We start from the raw sequence: 17,172 nt of genomic DNA on the forward strand, positions 1-17,172 counted from the left end.
TCTAAATTTATTTTATCCTGAATTTGTTTTGACAGACTGAAGAACCTAACAGTTATAGATAAGTGGTATGTCGTGTATAACAATACATTTTTGAGCTTGTCCGTGGAAAAACTTGGTTGACTAACAAACTCAGTTATCCGTTACGAGTCTGGTCCTGTTACTGCTGGATATGAGGAATTCTGCTGTACATACTTTATATGTGATCCACAGGGACCCAAAGCCAGTAAAGAAAATTTTACAGCAGAGCTGAACAAAAGTGTCTGGGCTATAAAAACTGCATTTCTATGTTTTGATTTCTTGTGTTACCTATGGATCTTCTTAGCAAATCAAATTATGCTGTAGTTCAAGTCTTCACCGCCTGATGTCATGAAAACTTTGTACAATTGGTAAGAAAATTTGTGAAAGCTGTAACTGCGTTTTTCTCAAAATACAGTTTTCTTAATGGCAACAGTCAATAATTACGATAATATCTCCTGAAGTATTGCATCTAGAGGCATGGACCTTTTTTAAAATAACCAGTATCTTATGCCAATTTTAGAACCACAGAAATCTCAAAAATAAAAAATCTGAATTTAGGTCCCTTTCTGGGCAATGGGTGACAGATAACATTTTGTGAGAATACATTGAAAGAAATGTAGTGCAGAGATATTATAGTTAACCACTTGGTTGAATATGTGGCTGTGTTGTACAAATGTGTTTTACATTCATTTAAAGCTGTAATATTCACATGATCATGACATGATAATATTATTCTTTCTAGTTCCCAATCCATGTGGTACTAATAATGGCAACTGTTCTCACCTGTGTCTACTCAACGAAGGTGGTACCTTCAAGTGTGATTGTCCACATGTTATGCGGCTAGGAGAAGACAATCGTACTTGCATTGGTAAGTTGCAGTCCTCAGCATTGTGAAAATTAATGTATAGTAAGACATTATTATTATTATTAATTTTATTCATGCACAACTCTGCATTCTACCAACCACCACACAAACATACAATAGTGAATACATTTCTCCATGGATTCAGGAAGGGCATCCAGCTGTAAAACAGCAGTGGTTGTGATTATTATTTTAAAAGGAAGTGCAACTGGGCAACCATCCTCTGAGCCATGACCTCATGTGCGTTACAGATCACACATGTGACCCCGCCATGGTATGGGGGAAAAGCAGAAGATAAAGATATGGTGGTGGTCTTCTTCTTTGAATAATAATAATAATAATAATAATAATAATAATAATAATAATAATAATAATAATAATAATAATAATAATAATAATAATAATGCAGGAGATATTACTGTAATGGATTGTTTATCTATTATTATTATTATTATTACAGTATTATTATTATTACAGTATTTTTTTTTTCCACCCTAGAAAGATCTGAGAGCAGGTGAAGCAATCCTGTAATCATTAAGAGGGGAATTCCTCAAGGCAGTGTTATTGGACCTTTATGTTTTCATATACACTATATATATAGATATAAGATATAAGTAAAAGAAAAGGCATAATGCAGATGATGTTATACTGCATAGAGTAATAAGTTACAAGACTGTGAGCTACTGCAAAAAGACCTTGACAATGTTGTGAGATGGACAGCAGGCAGTGGTATGATGAGAAACCGTGTGAAAAGTGTAACCGCAATTCGGGACATATTACAGTTACCATAAATAATAATAATAATAATAATAATAATAATAATAATAATAATAATAATAATAATAATAATAATAATAATAATAATAATAATAATAATAATAATAATAATAATAATAATAATATAGAAATAATAATGATAATGAGATAGGAAAATAATACCAGTAGTAAATAATATAATAATACTTGTAGTAAATAAGATAATACTTAATAATATGAATAAGGAGGTAGAAATATGATGCAGTGGCAGAGAATTCATATAAACCAAAACAGGGAACACTTACAGGCCTAAAAATGACAACTAAGACAGGATGTGGAGGCTGCGGGAAGCCCTTATCGAGGTACATGGAACGTATGACGTTATGGGGGAGAAAAGACTTACAAGAAACACCCTCTAGCTCAACTATATTAAAAATGACAAGTAAGTTTTACAAAATACAGTTCCACGACACAGAAACAAGACATACTTAAGTAAATTAACATAAAACTTGATTTAACAATGAAGGTGATGCTACATTAAAGGTATAGTTTAAAGCGAAAGTATTTAATGGATGAAAGAATTGAAAATACGGCAATTGGAACCTAGGGTAAATTCGGACTCATCAAATTAAACTTTTAAGATAACATTAAGCGAAGAAATAATGAAACACAAAAGGAATTAAACTAAATGAAACGAAACCAGAAAACATTGAGAATAACATTGCAAATTAATGGTTATGAATTTCATGTTTTTGGTCCGTATTGAACTGAGAATAATATATAAGTAATAATAATAACAACAACGTAAACGTTTCCACCTTTACAATACTAAAATATATTCACAAAATTATAAATTACACGGTACTAGTTTCGACCCATCTAGGGGTCATCATCAGCCGTATTGGAGCAAAGATCACTTTTGGCGAAATCCTAAGAAATTGAGGAATTTTCTTAGGATTTCGCCAAAAGGGATCTTTGCTCCAATACGGCTGATGATGACCCCTAGATGGGTCGAAACTAGTACCGTGTAATTTATAATTTTGTGAATATATTTTAGTATTGAAAAGGTGGAAATGTTTACGTTATTATTATTACTTATATATTAACATTGCAAAAACACTGAAATAACACTTACTTCGGAAAGGCAGGAGTTCCCGAGGGTAGTCCTCGAGCGCGAACGCTCGCGAGGGCGGTCGGATGGAAAATGACGCCGAGCTCACGCATCATTTTTCAAAGCCGGCCACAAGGCCGGAAATGGCCCGATTACAATCAACCAATAAGATCAAACTTACCCTAGATTCCTGGACCTTTTTGCCAATAGGAAATCTTGTGACCATATATGGTCATTTTAACATCGTTAGCAATTGCACAAGTTCTGGAACATTACGATTACAACACCAGAATTTCATCATAGGAAACCACACGTGTGGTACAGGTACAGGATGCTCCAAAATAAATCACCTTACAAATTTTACATCAGATTACATAAAAACTACATTAAAAAAAAATCACTTCAAAACACTTTTGCATGTTGAAATGTTCATACAGTTCAATATTCCTTGCGGTTACATAAAATTCCAGTAGGGTCCAGAGTTGCAAAAAATCAAATCCTTCAGACAAATAAAAAAAAATTAAAATTTACATTTCCAAACACACTGTAGTTTCAGTTCTCCGTCCCACCAACCGGTGACATTCTCCTCCTCCCAACGTTGAGCTCCGCTCGACAAATAATTACAGAAAATAACAAAATTTAAATGAACTTAAAAGGGAGGCTTAATGGAGATTTGAAGATTCTTTCAACGCCACAAATTGCACCACACCACAATTTCTTAGCAGGCAGTGGTATGATGAGAAACCGTGTGAAAAGTATGGTTGTTTTACAAAGAGGAATAATCCCCTCAAGAAGCAATGTAAAATATTGAAAGTCTCCCACCTACATCAGCAGAGTTGGCACATATCAATCTGCATTTAGGGCAGTTGCCCAGGTTGCAGATTTCCTATCAGTTGTCTATTTAGACCTTGCTTATATGCAGTAATTTCAAAGAATTTGGAAATGTATCAATATTTAAATTATTCCAAATTATTCCAATCCCTAACTGCCTTTCCTATAAACGAATATTTGCCCCAATTTGTCCCCTTAAATTCCAACTTTATCTTCATATTGTGTTCTTTCTTACTTTTAAAAACACCAAACTTACTCGTCCACGAATGTCATTCCGCACCTACTCTCCCTTGACAGCTCATCTCCTTTCTCCCAGTTCTTGCCAGCCCAAACTTTACAACATTTTTGTAATGTTATTCTTTAGTCCGAAATCACACAGATCTCATCAAGGTGCTTTTCTTTGGATTTTTTTCCAGTTCTCAAATCAAGTAATCATGGTGAGGGTCCCATACACTGGAACCATACTCTAGTTGGGTTCTTACCAGAGACTTGCATCCACTCTCCTTTACATCCTTACTACAACCCCTAAATACCCTTGTAATCATGTGCAGAGATCTGTATTCTTTATTTACAATTCCATTTATGTGAATACCCCAATGAAGATCTTTTCTTAAATGTCTTAAATTAACACCTAGGTACTTAAAGTAATCCCCGTAAGGAACTTTCAATCCATCAACACAGTAATTAAAACTTAGAGGACTTTTACTATTTGTGAAACTCAGAACATGACTTTTAACGCAGTTTTTTATCACACTATTGCCTGCTATCCATCTCACAACATTATCGAGGTCATTTTGCAGTAGCTCACAATCTTGTATTTGATGTATTACTCTATACAGAAAAACGTCAAACTGCAAAAAGCCTTATCTCTGATTTAAGTTCTTTACTCATATCATTAATATATATAAAATAAGAGTTTTGTCTGTACATTGCTCAGAATTTGAAAAGAATGGTATTTCTGTATCGGTCATGTCCACAATAACAAGGAAATGCACTTTTTTACTTTTCTGTTATTTCTGTCTGTATGTATGTATGTATGTACAAGCATCACAAGAAAATGGCTGAAGAAAATTTAATGAAATTCAGTATGTAAAGTCGGGGGATGAGCCACTACAATCTAGGCTATAAATCGTTTTATTCACATAGAGTGAAATGGTAGATTAGGGGAAGGCCTGAAATTTAGGATGATTAGTGGTCATATCGATAAATAATACATGACTAAAGTTATATAGAATTATTTTTCTGATCATTTTTGTCTTATACATTTTTATCATACTGGCTATGATAACACAAATATTCATGAGTTTGTATTTGTGTTGCTGAGTCCATATCAACGCCCAGCCAGGAGAAAATGGGTTAACAGAAATAATGAAAATTGGTATATACAGTTGGGGAATAAGAAACTACAGTCTAAGTCAGGGCCTCTCAAACGCCCAAAATCTCATGTGTGCAGATCGAGGCGCAAGAGCTCCGTGCACTGTGCATCGGTGCCGCTCGGCATGGTTCGGATCAACGCTTCGTCTCTGGGCTACTCGGCTAAGCTTGGCTCTACTCGGCTCTACTCGGCTCAACTCAGCCCGGATTTGGAGCGCTACGGCACAAGTGGGGCAGAGGGAGACAGGCGGAGCGAGCGAGACAGGCGTGAGGAAAGAGAGAGTAAGCGCTATTGCTCCAAATCGAGGAGTGGGGTGTCTGCACTCTGGTCTTTTGCACCGTGCACAGTGAATGCACCATGCGCATGCACCCTGAGAGGCCCTGGTCTAAGTTATAAACAATTTTATTCACCTTGGATGAAATTGTAGTTTAGGGGAGGGCACCTAAAAATTTAATTTTTAAATACCTATATTATTGGTCCCATCAAAAAGTACTACACAACAAAAGTTATAGAGAATACAATTTCCGATTATGTATTTTACCGTACTGACTATGATAAAGAGTAGTATTTCAGAGTCGGAAGAAAACTAAATGTGAAGGCGTACAATATCAAATATGATCAGCAGTAACTTTACATTGACCATTGTTTGTTGTGATGTTCTTTGTTTCTTATGCTGCCACTCAACTCTGATAGATGGGATTACTGCTGCATATAACAGCCTGACTGAATTTTGGCCGGAAATAGCTGGGGAGTTAGAAAACTTTAGGATGCCATTCCTCTGGCTCGTAAATTTTCTGATACTGCTGGTATGTAACAAACTGGTTGATCATAGTATTGTAGCTATTTGATCCCTACTCTGACACACTGTTTGGAATGAGCAGTGTGCACACTTAAGGCAGAGGCTAGCAGCAGCAGCAGCAGCAGCAGTAGTAGTAGTAGTAGTAGTAGTAGTAGTAGTAGTAGTAGTAGTAGTAGTAGTAGTAGTAGTAGTAGTACCTGATCTAGAATTACAATTTAGACCTATTCCAAATTATAGCACCACAATTCACTAAATAACTCAAAATTTAATCCTCAAAAGAGCCATTTTTTAAGAAAAGCTTCTTCCTCTTCACTTTTATTAAATTCTACATGCATTTTATTCCAAATTAGTAGTGAAGAGGGGGTAAAAATTTACACTTTCCAAGCCTCTCGAGACACAACCTACATTTTACAATTCAAACGGTATTCTCCTCTGGCTTGGAGGAAAAATTTGCCTCCTCAAGTCAGATGGTTTCTTTCCCGCCACCAGTGTAGTGAATTGAGATTTTCTGGCTCATCGGTTACTCCTAGGAAACAGGTTGGTAAACGGGCATAGTTTTTTCCCTGGGACTCTCCACTATTCGACCACCACTCCTGCGCCGAAAAAAGACTAAGGGCTTGGTCATTCCAGCCCTGGAACTTTGGACTCTTAGATTGGTAGCATAGTACTGTTCGTTAAAAGTGAGAAAATGTGTGGTTTTTTCATTTGATCGAGTAGTTCATATGAAAGCATTGCTTCTAATCATGCCATTACTACTGACATCATTGTAACGACCTATGTTCATTTCAGTCGGAAAAACTACTAAGACAGTCTTTCTGAGGATGTAAAAAGGCAGGTGAAAAGTGAGTGTCTGCCATTATAATGAAATCTCCCCAACCTGATTGGAGTAACAATGATAATTCCCTAACCCAGTCTTCATATGAGAACTTTTGGTGACTTTTCCATTGTGTTTCTAAGTTAAAGTTAAGAGCTATGCTATTTAATACAATCTTGCTCACAACGTGTACACTACCTAACCTAGAATTCTGTATATAATGTAGAATTCCATAGTGAAGCATGGGTACATCAGCTAGTTTACATATATAAGAAAACATAAAGGTCCAATAATATTGCCTTGAGGAATTCCCCTGTTAATGATTGCAGGATCAGATAAAGCTTAACCTACCCTAATTCTCTGAGTTCTGTTTTCTAGAAATATAGCCACCCATTCAGTCACCTTTTTGTCTAGCCCAATTGCACTCATTTTTGCCAGTAGTCTCCCATGGTGGACTCTATCAAATGCCTTAGGTAGGGCAATCGTGATACAGTCTGTTTGACCTCCTGAATCCATGCAAACAATAATCACACACGTACTTCAGATATGGTACTATATCCCAACCCATTGTCTGTAGTTCATCCCCAGAAATATTTTAATTTCCAGCTGCTTTTCTAGTTTTCAACTTTTGTATTGTATTGTAAATGTCGTTACTCACAGGTAAATTTTAATACTTCATTAGTATTAGTCACCTCCTCTATCTGGACATTATCTGCTATATCTTGCTGCAATTCTACAAGTTGAGCTTCAGTGGAATAACCTTTCCTTAACCCCACCTGCCTTTTATCAAACCAGTTATTAATTTTTCAAACATGTCTAATATAATCAGAAAGAATGTTTTCTCAAAGCTTACATGCAATGCACTGATTGGCCTGTAATTTTCAGCTTTATGTCTATCACCCTTTCCTTTATACACAGGGGCTACTATAGCAACTCTCCATTCCTTTGGAATAGCTCCTTCATGCAAACAGTATTCAAATAAGTACTTCAGATATGGTCCTATATCCCAATCCATTGTCTTTAGCTTCTCCCCGTAAATATTTTAATTTCCAGCTGCTTTTCTAGTTTTCAACTTTTGTACTTAATTGTAAATGTTGTTGAAAATGAAATGAAAATCCACAGCCTGTTTCCAGTCATTTGACCGGTTCAGGAATGGAGTGAATGAAGCCCCATTCTAGCGGCAAGGATGGGAATTGTGCTGGCTGCCGAAGCCTGTCACACTCCTCTGGGGCAATGGTTAATGAATGATTAATGAATTGAAATGATATTGGAGAGTGTTGCTGGAATGAAAGATGACAGGAAAAACTGAGTCCCTGGAGTAAATCTTGTCCTGCCTCCGCTTTGTCCAGCACAAACCTCGCACGGAGTGACCGGGATTTGAACCACGGAACCCAGTGGTGAGAGGCCGGTGGGCTGCCGCCTGAGCCATGGAGGCTCTAAATGTCGTTGTTATCGTAGGTAAATTTTAATACTTCGTTAGTGATAGTCCCCTGCTTTATATGGATATTATCATTGTAGCCAAGAATCTTAACATACTTCTGACTGAATAATTCTGCCTTCTGAAGATCCTCGCATACACACTCCCCTTGTTCATTAATGATTCCTGGAATGTCCACCTTGGAACCTGTTTCTGCCTAAAGTACCTATACTTACCCTTCAATTCTTCACTAAAATTTGTTCGACTGCCTATTATGCTTGCCATCATGTTATCCTTAGCTGACTTCTCTCCTAAATTCAATTTCCTTGCAAGTTCTTTCAATTTTTCATTATTTCCACAGCCATTTCTAACTCTCTTTCTTTCAGACTGGCAGCTCTTTCGTAGTCTCTTTATTTCTCTGTTATAATATAGATGGTCTTTACCATTTCTTAACACCAGGCAAACCGAGCTCGATAGCTACAGTCGCTTATGTGCGGCCAGTATCCAGTATTCGGGAGATAGTAGGTTCGAACCCCACTGTCGGCAGCCCTGAAAATCATTTTCCGTGGTTTCCCATTTTCACACCAGGCAAATGCTGGGGCTGTACCTTAATTGAGGCCATGTCCGCTTCCTTCCCATTCCTAAGCCTTTCCTACCTCATCGTCGCCATAAGACCTATCTTTGTTGGTGCGTTGTAAAACAAAAAAATATATATTCCTTACCAACAATTGCTTGAAACCTATCCCACAGTCTGTTTAGATTTTTATTTACCATTTTCCATCGACCATAGTTTCTGTTTAAAAACTCCATCATGTCTGTTTTATCAGTCATATGGTACTGCCTAATATTCCTGCTTTTACGACCTTCCTATGATACTTATTTTTATCTATGACAAAAACAGCGTTGTGATCACTAATAACATCTGTTATTTCAGTATCTCTATAGAGCTCATCTGCTTTTACCAGCACCACATCCAGAATATTCTTCCATCTAGTTGGTTCCATCACTTTCTGATGTCTGCCTCTGTAGCGTAACGGTTAGTGTTATTACCTGCCGTCCTCAGGAGCCTGAGTTCGATTCCTGGTACTGCCAGAAATTTAAGAATGGCAGGCAGGCTGGTATGTGGTTGAAATGGTACATGCAGCCCACCTCCATTGGGGGTGTGCATGAAAAGAGCTGCACCACCTCGGGATGAGGACAAGTTCACTTTATCACTTTCTGATTCAGTTGTCCTTCCCATATTAACTTACTTGCCATTTGTTGGTCATGCTTCCTGTCATTTGCATTACCTTCCCAATTGACATTTGTTAAATTGAGATCAACTGCTACAATCACGTTCCTTTGCGTATCGTTTCCCACATAGCTGTTTGTCTTATCAGATAATTCCGAATCAGTGTCTGTGCTACCATTTCTCGGTCTGCACATTCCAAAGATATCAAGTTGCCTATTGTCTTTAGAGACGAGCCTTACACCTAGAATTTCATGTTTGTCATCTTTAACTTTTTTGTAGCTGACAAATTCTTTTTTCACCAGAATGAATACATCCCCTCCTACCATTCCTGTTGTATGTCTGTGATACACTCCAGTTCCATGAGAAATTTTCTGCATCCATTATATCATTTCTTAGTCATGATTTAACTCCTAATACAATTACCTGGTATGCACATATCTATTAAATTACATAGTTCTATTCCTTTCTTTACAATATTTCCGCAGTTCAACACTAACATTTTTATGTCATCCCTTCTTCAGTTCCAGATCCCTGTAGCCTTATCACCGCTCCCTAGACCACCCCGATTCCCTGAATGTACCTCCCTGTTATCCTTCTAAAGAGATTTCCTAACTTATACATACCAGTGCGGTTTAAGTGAAGGCCATCTGAGTGCAATTCAGTATGTCTTCATTTGTAGTTTGATTTACCAATCTTGCCTTTAACATTCTTCTGCATTTCCATACAGTACATGCTTCACACAAAAGTCTTCAGAATCATATTTCTGTGTTTGAGGTGAACAAATGTCTTATCTTATGCAAGGACTTCCATGCCTGGTTTTGTCTACATATTATGTCCTCGTTACTTTCGCCCGTACCGAGCTTGTTGTACATTTGGTTAGGGGCGCACAGTTGTGAGCTTGTATTCAGGAGATTGTGGGTTCAAACCCCACTGTTGGCAGCCCTGAAGATGGTTTTCCTTGGTTTCCCAATTTCACACCAGGCAAATGCTGGGGCTGTACCTTAATTAAGGCCACAGCCACTTCCTTTCCACTCTTAGTCCTTTCCTATCTCATTGTCACCACCAGACCTATCTGTGTTGGTGCAACATAAAGCATCTTATGAAAAAAACTTCTGCCATAATTTGTTATTGTAAGTTTGTCCTCTACTTGATTCGATCTTCATGAATCCAAAGATCTTCATACTAGTGCTTTCAAATGCTGTGTTCTATGATCAGATCTAGAACAACTATTCTTCTCATTTTAAAATCAATTCTTTGGAAACCAAACCAATATTCTCCCAATTTGAATTCAACTACTCATTCTATTCTTCTGTAAGTAATTAGTAAAACTTGACTTGTGTGAAATACTGTATTAATCTAATAGGAAAATACTTTTCACATTTGTCAGCATATACTTTCTAAGCTGTAAGAATAAAAGAACTTTCTTTTTAAAATTGAATGGCACTTCTTGTGCCACACACATCGTATATAATAAGTGGAACAATTTTGCTGTGCCTGCTTGTTCTAAGGCAGCCAGTCATTCTGAGCATATATCGCAAATTTCAGGTGCCGTATTCGTATTTACAAATCTCATTGCCCTTCCATATCCTGACTTCAGTTTGGGTGTCCCTCTTATCCCTTTTCATATTATCTAATGTGTTTCCTTGATACAGTTGCTGAATGTGTTCTTGACTTCTTCTACAAGAAGTGGTTTTCCATCTGAGCTGCTAAGGTACCGGTTGAGTTGGCTGCACCTGACTTTTTCTGTTGTTAGCCTTCCCAACAAACGTCACTAGTGGCGTCAGGTCAATTCTCCTTTGCCGTACACCAAGCACCAATTGCCTTTAATCACTTACTGCACCATCACCTTTGCAAAATCATATACCGTATGTGACAGGTATGCATCAAACCGTCATACGGTTATGTAAAAAGTACGTGCAATGGCATCCTGATATAAAATATGTGTGCATTTGTGAAGTGGAAATAGTTTCAGTAGGCTTTCCGGTAAGCTACTTGCTGGAGTCACCGTGGTGTCATAGGTTAAGTGAGGTGCTGCTAATACAACTGTGCTTGGTAGGTGAGTTCGAATCCCACTTTAGCCTGATAATTTTATTTGCATTTTGTACTTCAAGAATCATCCACAAAGCCAATGTATCCGAATGCCCTCATATCGTGGGTTATTTATTAATTATTAGTAAATAAGTATAGAATGGTTGGGACTTTGAATCCGCTTGACTGAGCAACAGCCTGTTAGTGCAGTTAGTGTTCAAATAAATCGTCTTCTGCAGTAATGTGGGGGGTTGATGTTGCTCACGTCTCTAGGTTTAACCTCAAAATACCCTACACGTGACCCCTGGGTGGTGCTAAGCAAGCAACAATATATTTGGCAGCCAGTCTATCACTGCGATCTCCTGGCATTTACTTACAATGACATATCAAACACATCACAACAGCTCTTTTAGCCCCTCAGGGCAGTGGATTTAAATGTCCAGTCGTCTCTGTGCTGTGGGAGGAGTTCTGAGCGCGGTGTTTAAACTTTGCCAGACTTGTGCAAGACTTTATTCAAAGCAACACATCTTTGGCACTATTTTTTGTATTTCTATTTCACATGCATAGACATGATATAGGCTTTTGGGCTATGTCGTGTCAAGAAAATAAGGAGAACTGTGCTCTGCGTCATCAGAAGAAAATCTCGGCTGTCCACTAGAAGGCTTCTTAAACAATGAGCTTTGATCGCCTTCATTGGACCACTTTTGTCAGTTATATAAAAAGGGGTTTTCAGTTTTCTGTCAGTCCAGTACTCCTTTAATCTCTCAGACCTTAACTTCTTTCTTCATCTGAAATCATCCATCTCATTGTCCATCTGTTGGTCTTGGTTTGTAGTCTGGTTTGTCTGTCTGTGTGTTTCTTGATTTTGTGTCTAGCTCCATGGCTAAAAGGTTAGTGTGCTGGCCTTTGGTCACAGGGGTCCTAGGTTCGATTCCCAGCGGGGTCAGGAATTTTAATCATCATTGGTTAATTTTGCTGGCACGGGGACTGGGTGTATACGTTGTCTTCATCATAATTTCATCCTCATCACGGCGCGCAGATTGCCTGCGGGCGTCAAATCAAAAGACCTGCACCTGGCGAGCCGAACTTGTCCTTCGACACTCCCGGCACTAAAAGCCAGACGTCATTTCATTTTCTTGATTTTGTCTGTTTTGTGTTTTAAATTTTATATTGTAATTTGTAGTTCCCTCATATCTTCCTTGATTTCTGTATTCCATTTAATGTTACTCGTACTGTTTAATAATTTTTCTATAATTCTCCCGATGATGCCATTTACTGGTATCCTGAGTAGATATTGAAAGAATGAGATTGGCTTCTTCCTGATTATGCTCATTTCCAGTTCCATTTCCCAGTAGAGTGTTTAACTAGAAGGTAGTCTCCAGCATCCATTTTCTTGGTAGTTTTTGTTTATGCACGTTCTGATTGTTCTTTTTTGAATTTTGAGTATTCTGTCTATTTTTTCAGTGTTGATTGTCTTGAAAATGGTTTCACTTGTGTATGTTATTTCTGGTTGTGAAACTTGTTTTATAGTGTTTGAATGTTGAGGCTGTTTGAGAAGCTTTTTTTTAATTGTATGTGTTCTTTGTGATATATTGTGCTCTGGCAAGTTTGTTTATTTTGTTATGCCATATTGGCTTTTTGTTGAAGTTGTATGTTATCATTTCTCCTAATTATATCAGTATGTCACTGATTTTGATTTCCTGTTGTTCTATTGTGATTTTATTTACGAGTGGTGGATCAGTTAACATGACTTCTGTCTTTTCGAAGGATATTTTGAGGCCGATTTTCTGTATTTCCTGTAGTAATTTAACTTGGTGTCAGGCTTACTGAACATTTTTGGACAGGAGAAGAAGGCCATCAGTGATGCCCAGGCAGTTTAAACTTAAATTTTCTTTGGATCTTCTGATTTTTATGTTCTTGTACCATTCTTGTACCATTCTCTCATAAACAGCAACGGTGACAGGCAGTCTCCCTGTTGTAAACCTGCTTTTATGAGAAATTGCTGAGAAAATTCCTCTCTGAATTTTATTTTAGATTTTGTGTTACATTAAATTTATCTTATTGTGAATATTTAACTTGAAATTGAAATATAAATTATTATTATTAACCTCACCCACCTGTTAAAATTTTAAGTGTGAAACATGAAAATGTTTGTTGAGTTAAAAATATGTAGTATAAAATATGTGTTCCTCCATGAAATCAATTTTGTCATATTTGTGACACTTAAGAAATCACATACTGGTATTTGAATAATGAAACAAACTGCCTGGTTCATAAAAGATCTGTTCACAGTTTAGGACATTCACTGGAATTGTAAAACTGACTTGTTGAAGTTGTGATAAGGGATCCTTCTTTAGGGCTGGCTTTAACTTGGAAAATTATTTACCATTTATTGCAGTAGTAGGTAAGTTATTGTAAGACGGAAGTAAGATCCCTTCAGACTTGATCGTTAAATTAAAGTAAGTTAAATTAAAATATACTTCATCAAAGCATAAAATCAAGCTTTTTCTTAAGCAAGTATTTTTTATACATTTGATTCGTATCACAGGAAAAGCATTTTTCATTTAAGGTAAATTTCAGATTTCTCACTAAGTTTAGGGAGAAAGTAATGTTGTTAATATTATAAAATGAAACAAACAAGCAAGCAAACGAACAAACAAATAAAGCAATCCAAACCATAACAAAAACACCATCAAGAAAATTGTTTAGTTTCTGTAGATGGACTTAAAAGTAAAATATTTCTTGTTTGAAAGTTTTCTTCCTTCAGTTCATGTATACTTGTCTTTATTACATTCTGTACCCTATTTTTCTGGTAGTATGAATAAAAGGGACTATTTTCTACGATTCTACTATTAATCTATCGTGAAGGATTGGTTCTAGCTGCCTAATTATAGAATTACCACTCACCTGAGCATTTTCACAAACCAGCATTATAATATGGGTTTGTAGCATGCTGTTACATATATAGCTGTTCATTAATCTGTACTTGGTTATGTCTGTGTGTGTGGCGTCCTTTCCTCCGTGTTGCAGTGAATGAGCAGGTGCTTCTGTTCTCTCGCAACAATGAGATTCGAGGTGTTGACCTGAGCATGCCATACTATCACACAATCCCAACCATCAGCCTTCCAGCAGTGCTGTCTCCATCGCAACTTGACTTCTTGGTGTCGTCTCGTAGTATCTACTGGACTGACATACAAATCCATGAAGTGAAACGCACAGGTCTTATAGGTGGTGCCACAGAAACTATTATAGACAAAGGTGAGTACATAGGGTCTTGTTTATATCTAGATTGTTTGTGAATGCGATTGTCCAATACATAGTAGTGATGTGCAATAGGTATGAAATTTAAGATTTTGGAAGTTACTACACTTATTATTAATCCAGTTAGTTTCTTTGTTTGTATGCCTGTTACCGTAAGGATCATTGTCTTCAGCAATTTATTCCAAGAGCACGAACTTTTGAGTTTCTGTTTGTTATTGTCAAACTTCTGTTTGGAAAGACATTTTGATGTAGTGTGGCTTTATAATGTACAGGTATGTAATTTTATTTTTGTGTACTTCTGAGAAAGTTCTGCTTTGCAAGAAATAGAAAGAGGGAGATAAATTTTCTTTTTCCTCCTTTGTACTGATATTGAGAATGTGTCTGTTAATGCATGTGTGCATATTCTTTGTGAACTAATGGTATTTGTAGGTTTTCTGAAATGGTATTTCTATTTTCTGTAGAATTTCTTGTATGTAGCATCAGTGGAACCGGACTAGTGCTGATACCAGAACTAGAATATAATATGGATTAGTTTAGTACTGACAATTTTGGACTACTCTATGTATTAATGCAGTTTGATATATTTCTGCATCCTAATGTCATAGAACATTACTTCAGTTTGAATTAACTACTAATGTGCTGTTGATAATGTATTAACTGTTACCTACCCACTAGTGTTGTGAATTGTGATGAGTGAATGATAGTGTGTGTGTTTGTGTGAATTAAACATTAATTCTCATGAATCTTAATGCAATATTAGTTTGGCTAATGGCATGTATATATTAGTTTAAAATGGTTCTCATGTTGTAAATGATTTTATTAATATTTTTTGTCATTTCTGTCTTTAATGTGATTAAGTATAAGAGAGGACTGTGAGTTCTGACTTGGTCAGTTGTTAAGGATAAGTAAATACATGTGTTATGTCTAAACATTAATGTAGATGCATGCAAGCAGAGAAGGTTTTTGGCTAGATACTTCCCATAAAGGAAACAACTCATTAACAGCCTTAAAATATTCAAGCTCTTGATTACTTTAATATTTGCAATAGGTGAAACTTTAGTTTGTTTATATGAAAACCTTAAAATAGATAGTTTTGGTTAGTTCCATTTGCAACCAGAAAAGAGACAGGTGAGAGTGATTGTCCTAGGCTGTGTTGAGAGATGACTGTGTGTTTTCTCTTTTATAGGTATTGTACATCCAACTGGTTTTGCCATTGACTGGATTTCAAGCAACCTCTTTGTGAGTTCAGCTGGAGGCACACACAATCACATCACTGCTTGCAATCTGGAGGGAGAGTTCATGACCACCATCGTGTCAGACAATGTCTTTCAAATACGTTCCTTGGCTTTGGATCCAACTCGTGGGAAGCTGTACTGGAGTCATTTGCATGACAATCAGCATGCTGTTGAGCAGAGTAATATGGATGGATCCAATCGTACAGTTCTTACTACAAGCAGAGACAATCATCTTCTTGCAGCACCACAAAGTAAATAATAATGCAGAATATATAAATAGTTCATTGTCAACTATTGTAGTTTTTACAATGCTTAGTAAAGCTAAAGGTTCCACCTATTCAATACGTTATCATAATGGTCTAATTAGAACATCATATATTTATTTAACTTATTATAAAATACATCTTTGGGACCGGTTTCGGCAATCCGCTATGCCATCATCAGCCATTGAGTTTTTTATAGCAAGGAACATTCAAAAAATTAAAAATATGCAATAGCAAGTCTTATTCTTACATGAAAAACATTAAAAATATAGCTAAATAGCATAGGCCCATTGTACTATACAAATAACATGTCTTTTTTGAAAAATACAATATTATTTAGTGCATCTAAAATTATTTTTTATATATAATTGGGAAAGTCTATGATTTGGTGTAGCTTATGTACAATAGATTCATGTAAAATTGATAAAAGAATCTATTTTTGCCATTTAAACCACAGTTTTTAAAACAACAAGTCCTATTTTACATGGAAAATATTAAAAATTGGCTAGTTAGTATTAACCTTTTTTAAATTTTTTTTTGTACAAGTAACATGTCTTTTTAAAAAATATAGTATTATTTGGTGCGTCTAGAATTGTTTTTAGTTGCTTAAAAAGGCTATGGTTTGATATAGTTGATACACAGGAAATTTTCTATAAAATTGATGAATGATTCTATAAAAACATCTGTCATTTTTTAAAGCACAGTTTCTTAGTTCCTCATGATATGCAACTTGTACTGTTTTAGATAATAAATACAGGTTCTTCTTCCTTAAAACTTATTGACACAACAGTCTGTTTGACTATGTAAGGAGTAGCAGATTCTGATATGTTTTTTCTTGTTTGAGTATTTGAACCTTGCTTCTAGTATTTTCCAATGTGTGGCTGAGGCCGAAACTATGGTTGAGATCTTGAATATTATTTTATGTGCCAGGTGGAAATGGGCCATAAATAGTGTTAATCTCGAACCAGTACGGACCTAAAAAAGGAAATAGTGAAATGAGTATGAGTTATTGAGAACGATATGCGGTACTATAGAAAAGAATTGAAGATATGAAACTCACCTCAGGTTGAATGTAACAGCGTGCAGAGAGAGTGACGAACAACTGCTGAATGTCAAACGCCAACCAGCCGGCTCTGCTACTCTGCTACTCTGCTACTCCTTACATAGTCAA

At 36.4% G+C, this 17,172-nt stretch overlaps 1 protein-coding gene across 1 annotated transcript in view; it reads left to right on the forward strand.

The window, feature by feature from the left end:
- LRP1 (LDL receptor protein 1) overlaps positions 1–17,172 on the forward strand; it is a 744,558-nt gene that overhangs the window by 195,541 nt on the left and 531,845 nt on the right. The window contains exons 26-29 of the mRNA XM_068228249.1: positions 761–886; positions 1,392–1,394; positions 14,273–14,500; positions 15,690–15,989. Coding sequence (XP_068084350.1) covers positions 761–886; positions 1,392–1,394; positions 14,273–14,500; positions 15,690–15,989 — 657 coding nt within the window. The remainder of the gene's footprint in view (positions 1–760; positions 887–1,391; positions 1,395–14,272; positions 14,501–15,689; positions 15,990–17,172) is intronic.

Source organism: Anabrus simplex, chromosome 6 (assembly GCF_040414725.1).
Source record: "Anabrus simplex isolate iqAnaSimp1 chromosome 6, ASM4041472v1, whole genome shotgun sequence".
NCBI classification, from domain to species: domain Eukaryota; kingdom Metazoa; phylum Arthropoda; class Insecta; order Orthoptera; family Tettigoniidae; genus Anabrus; species Anabrus simplex.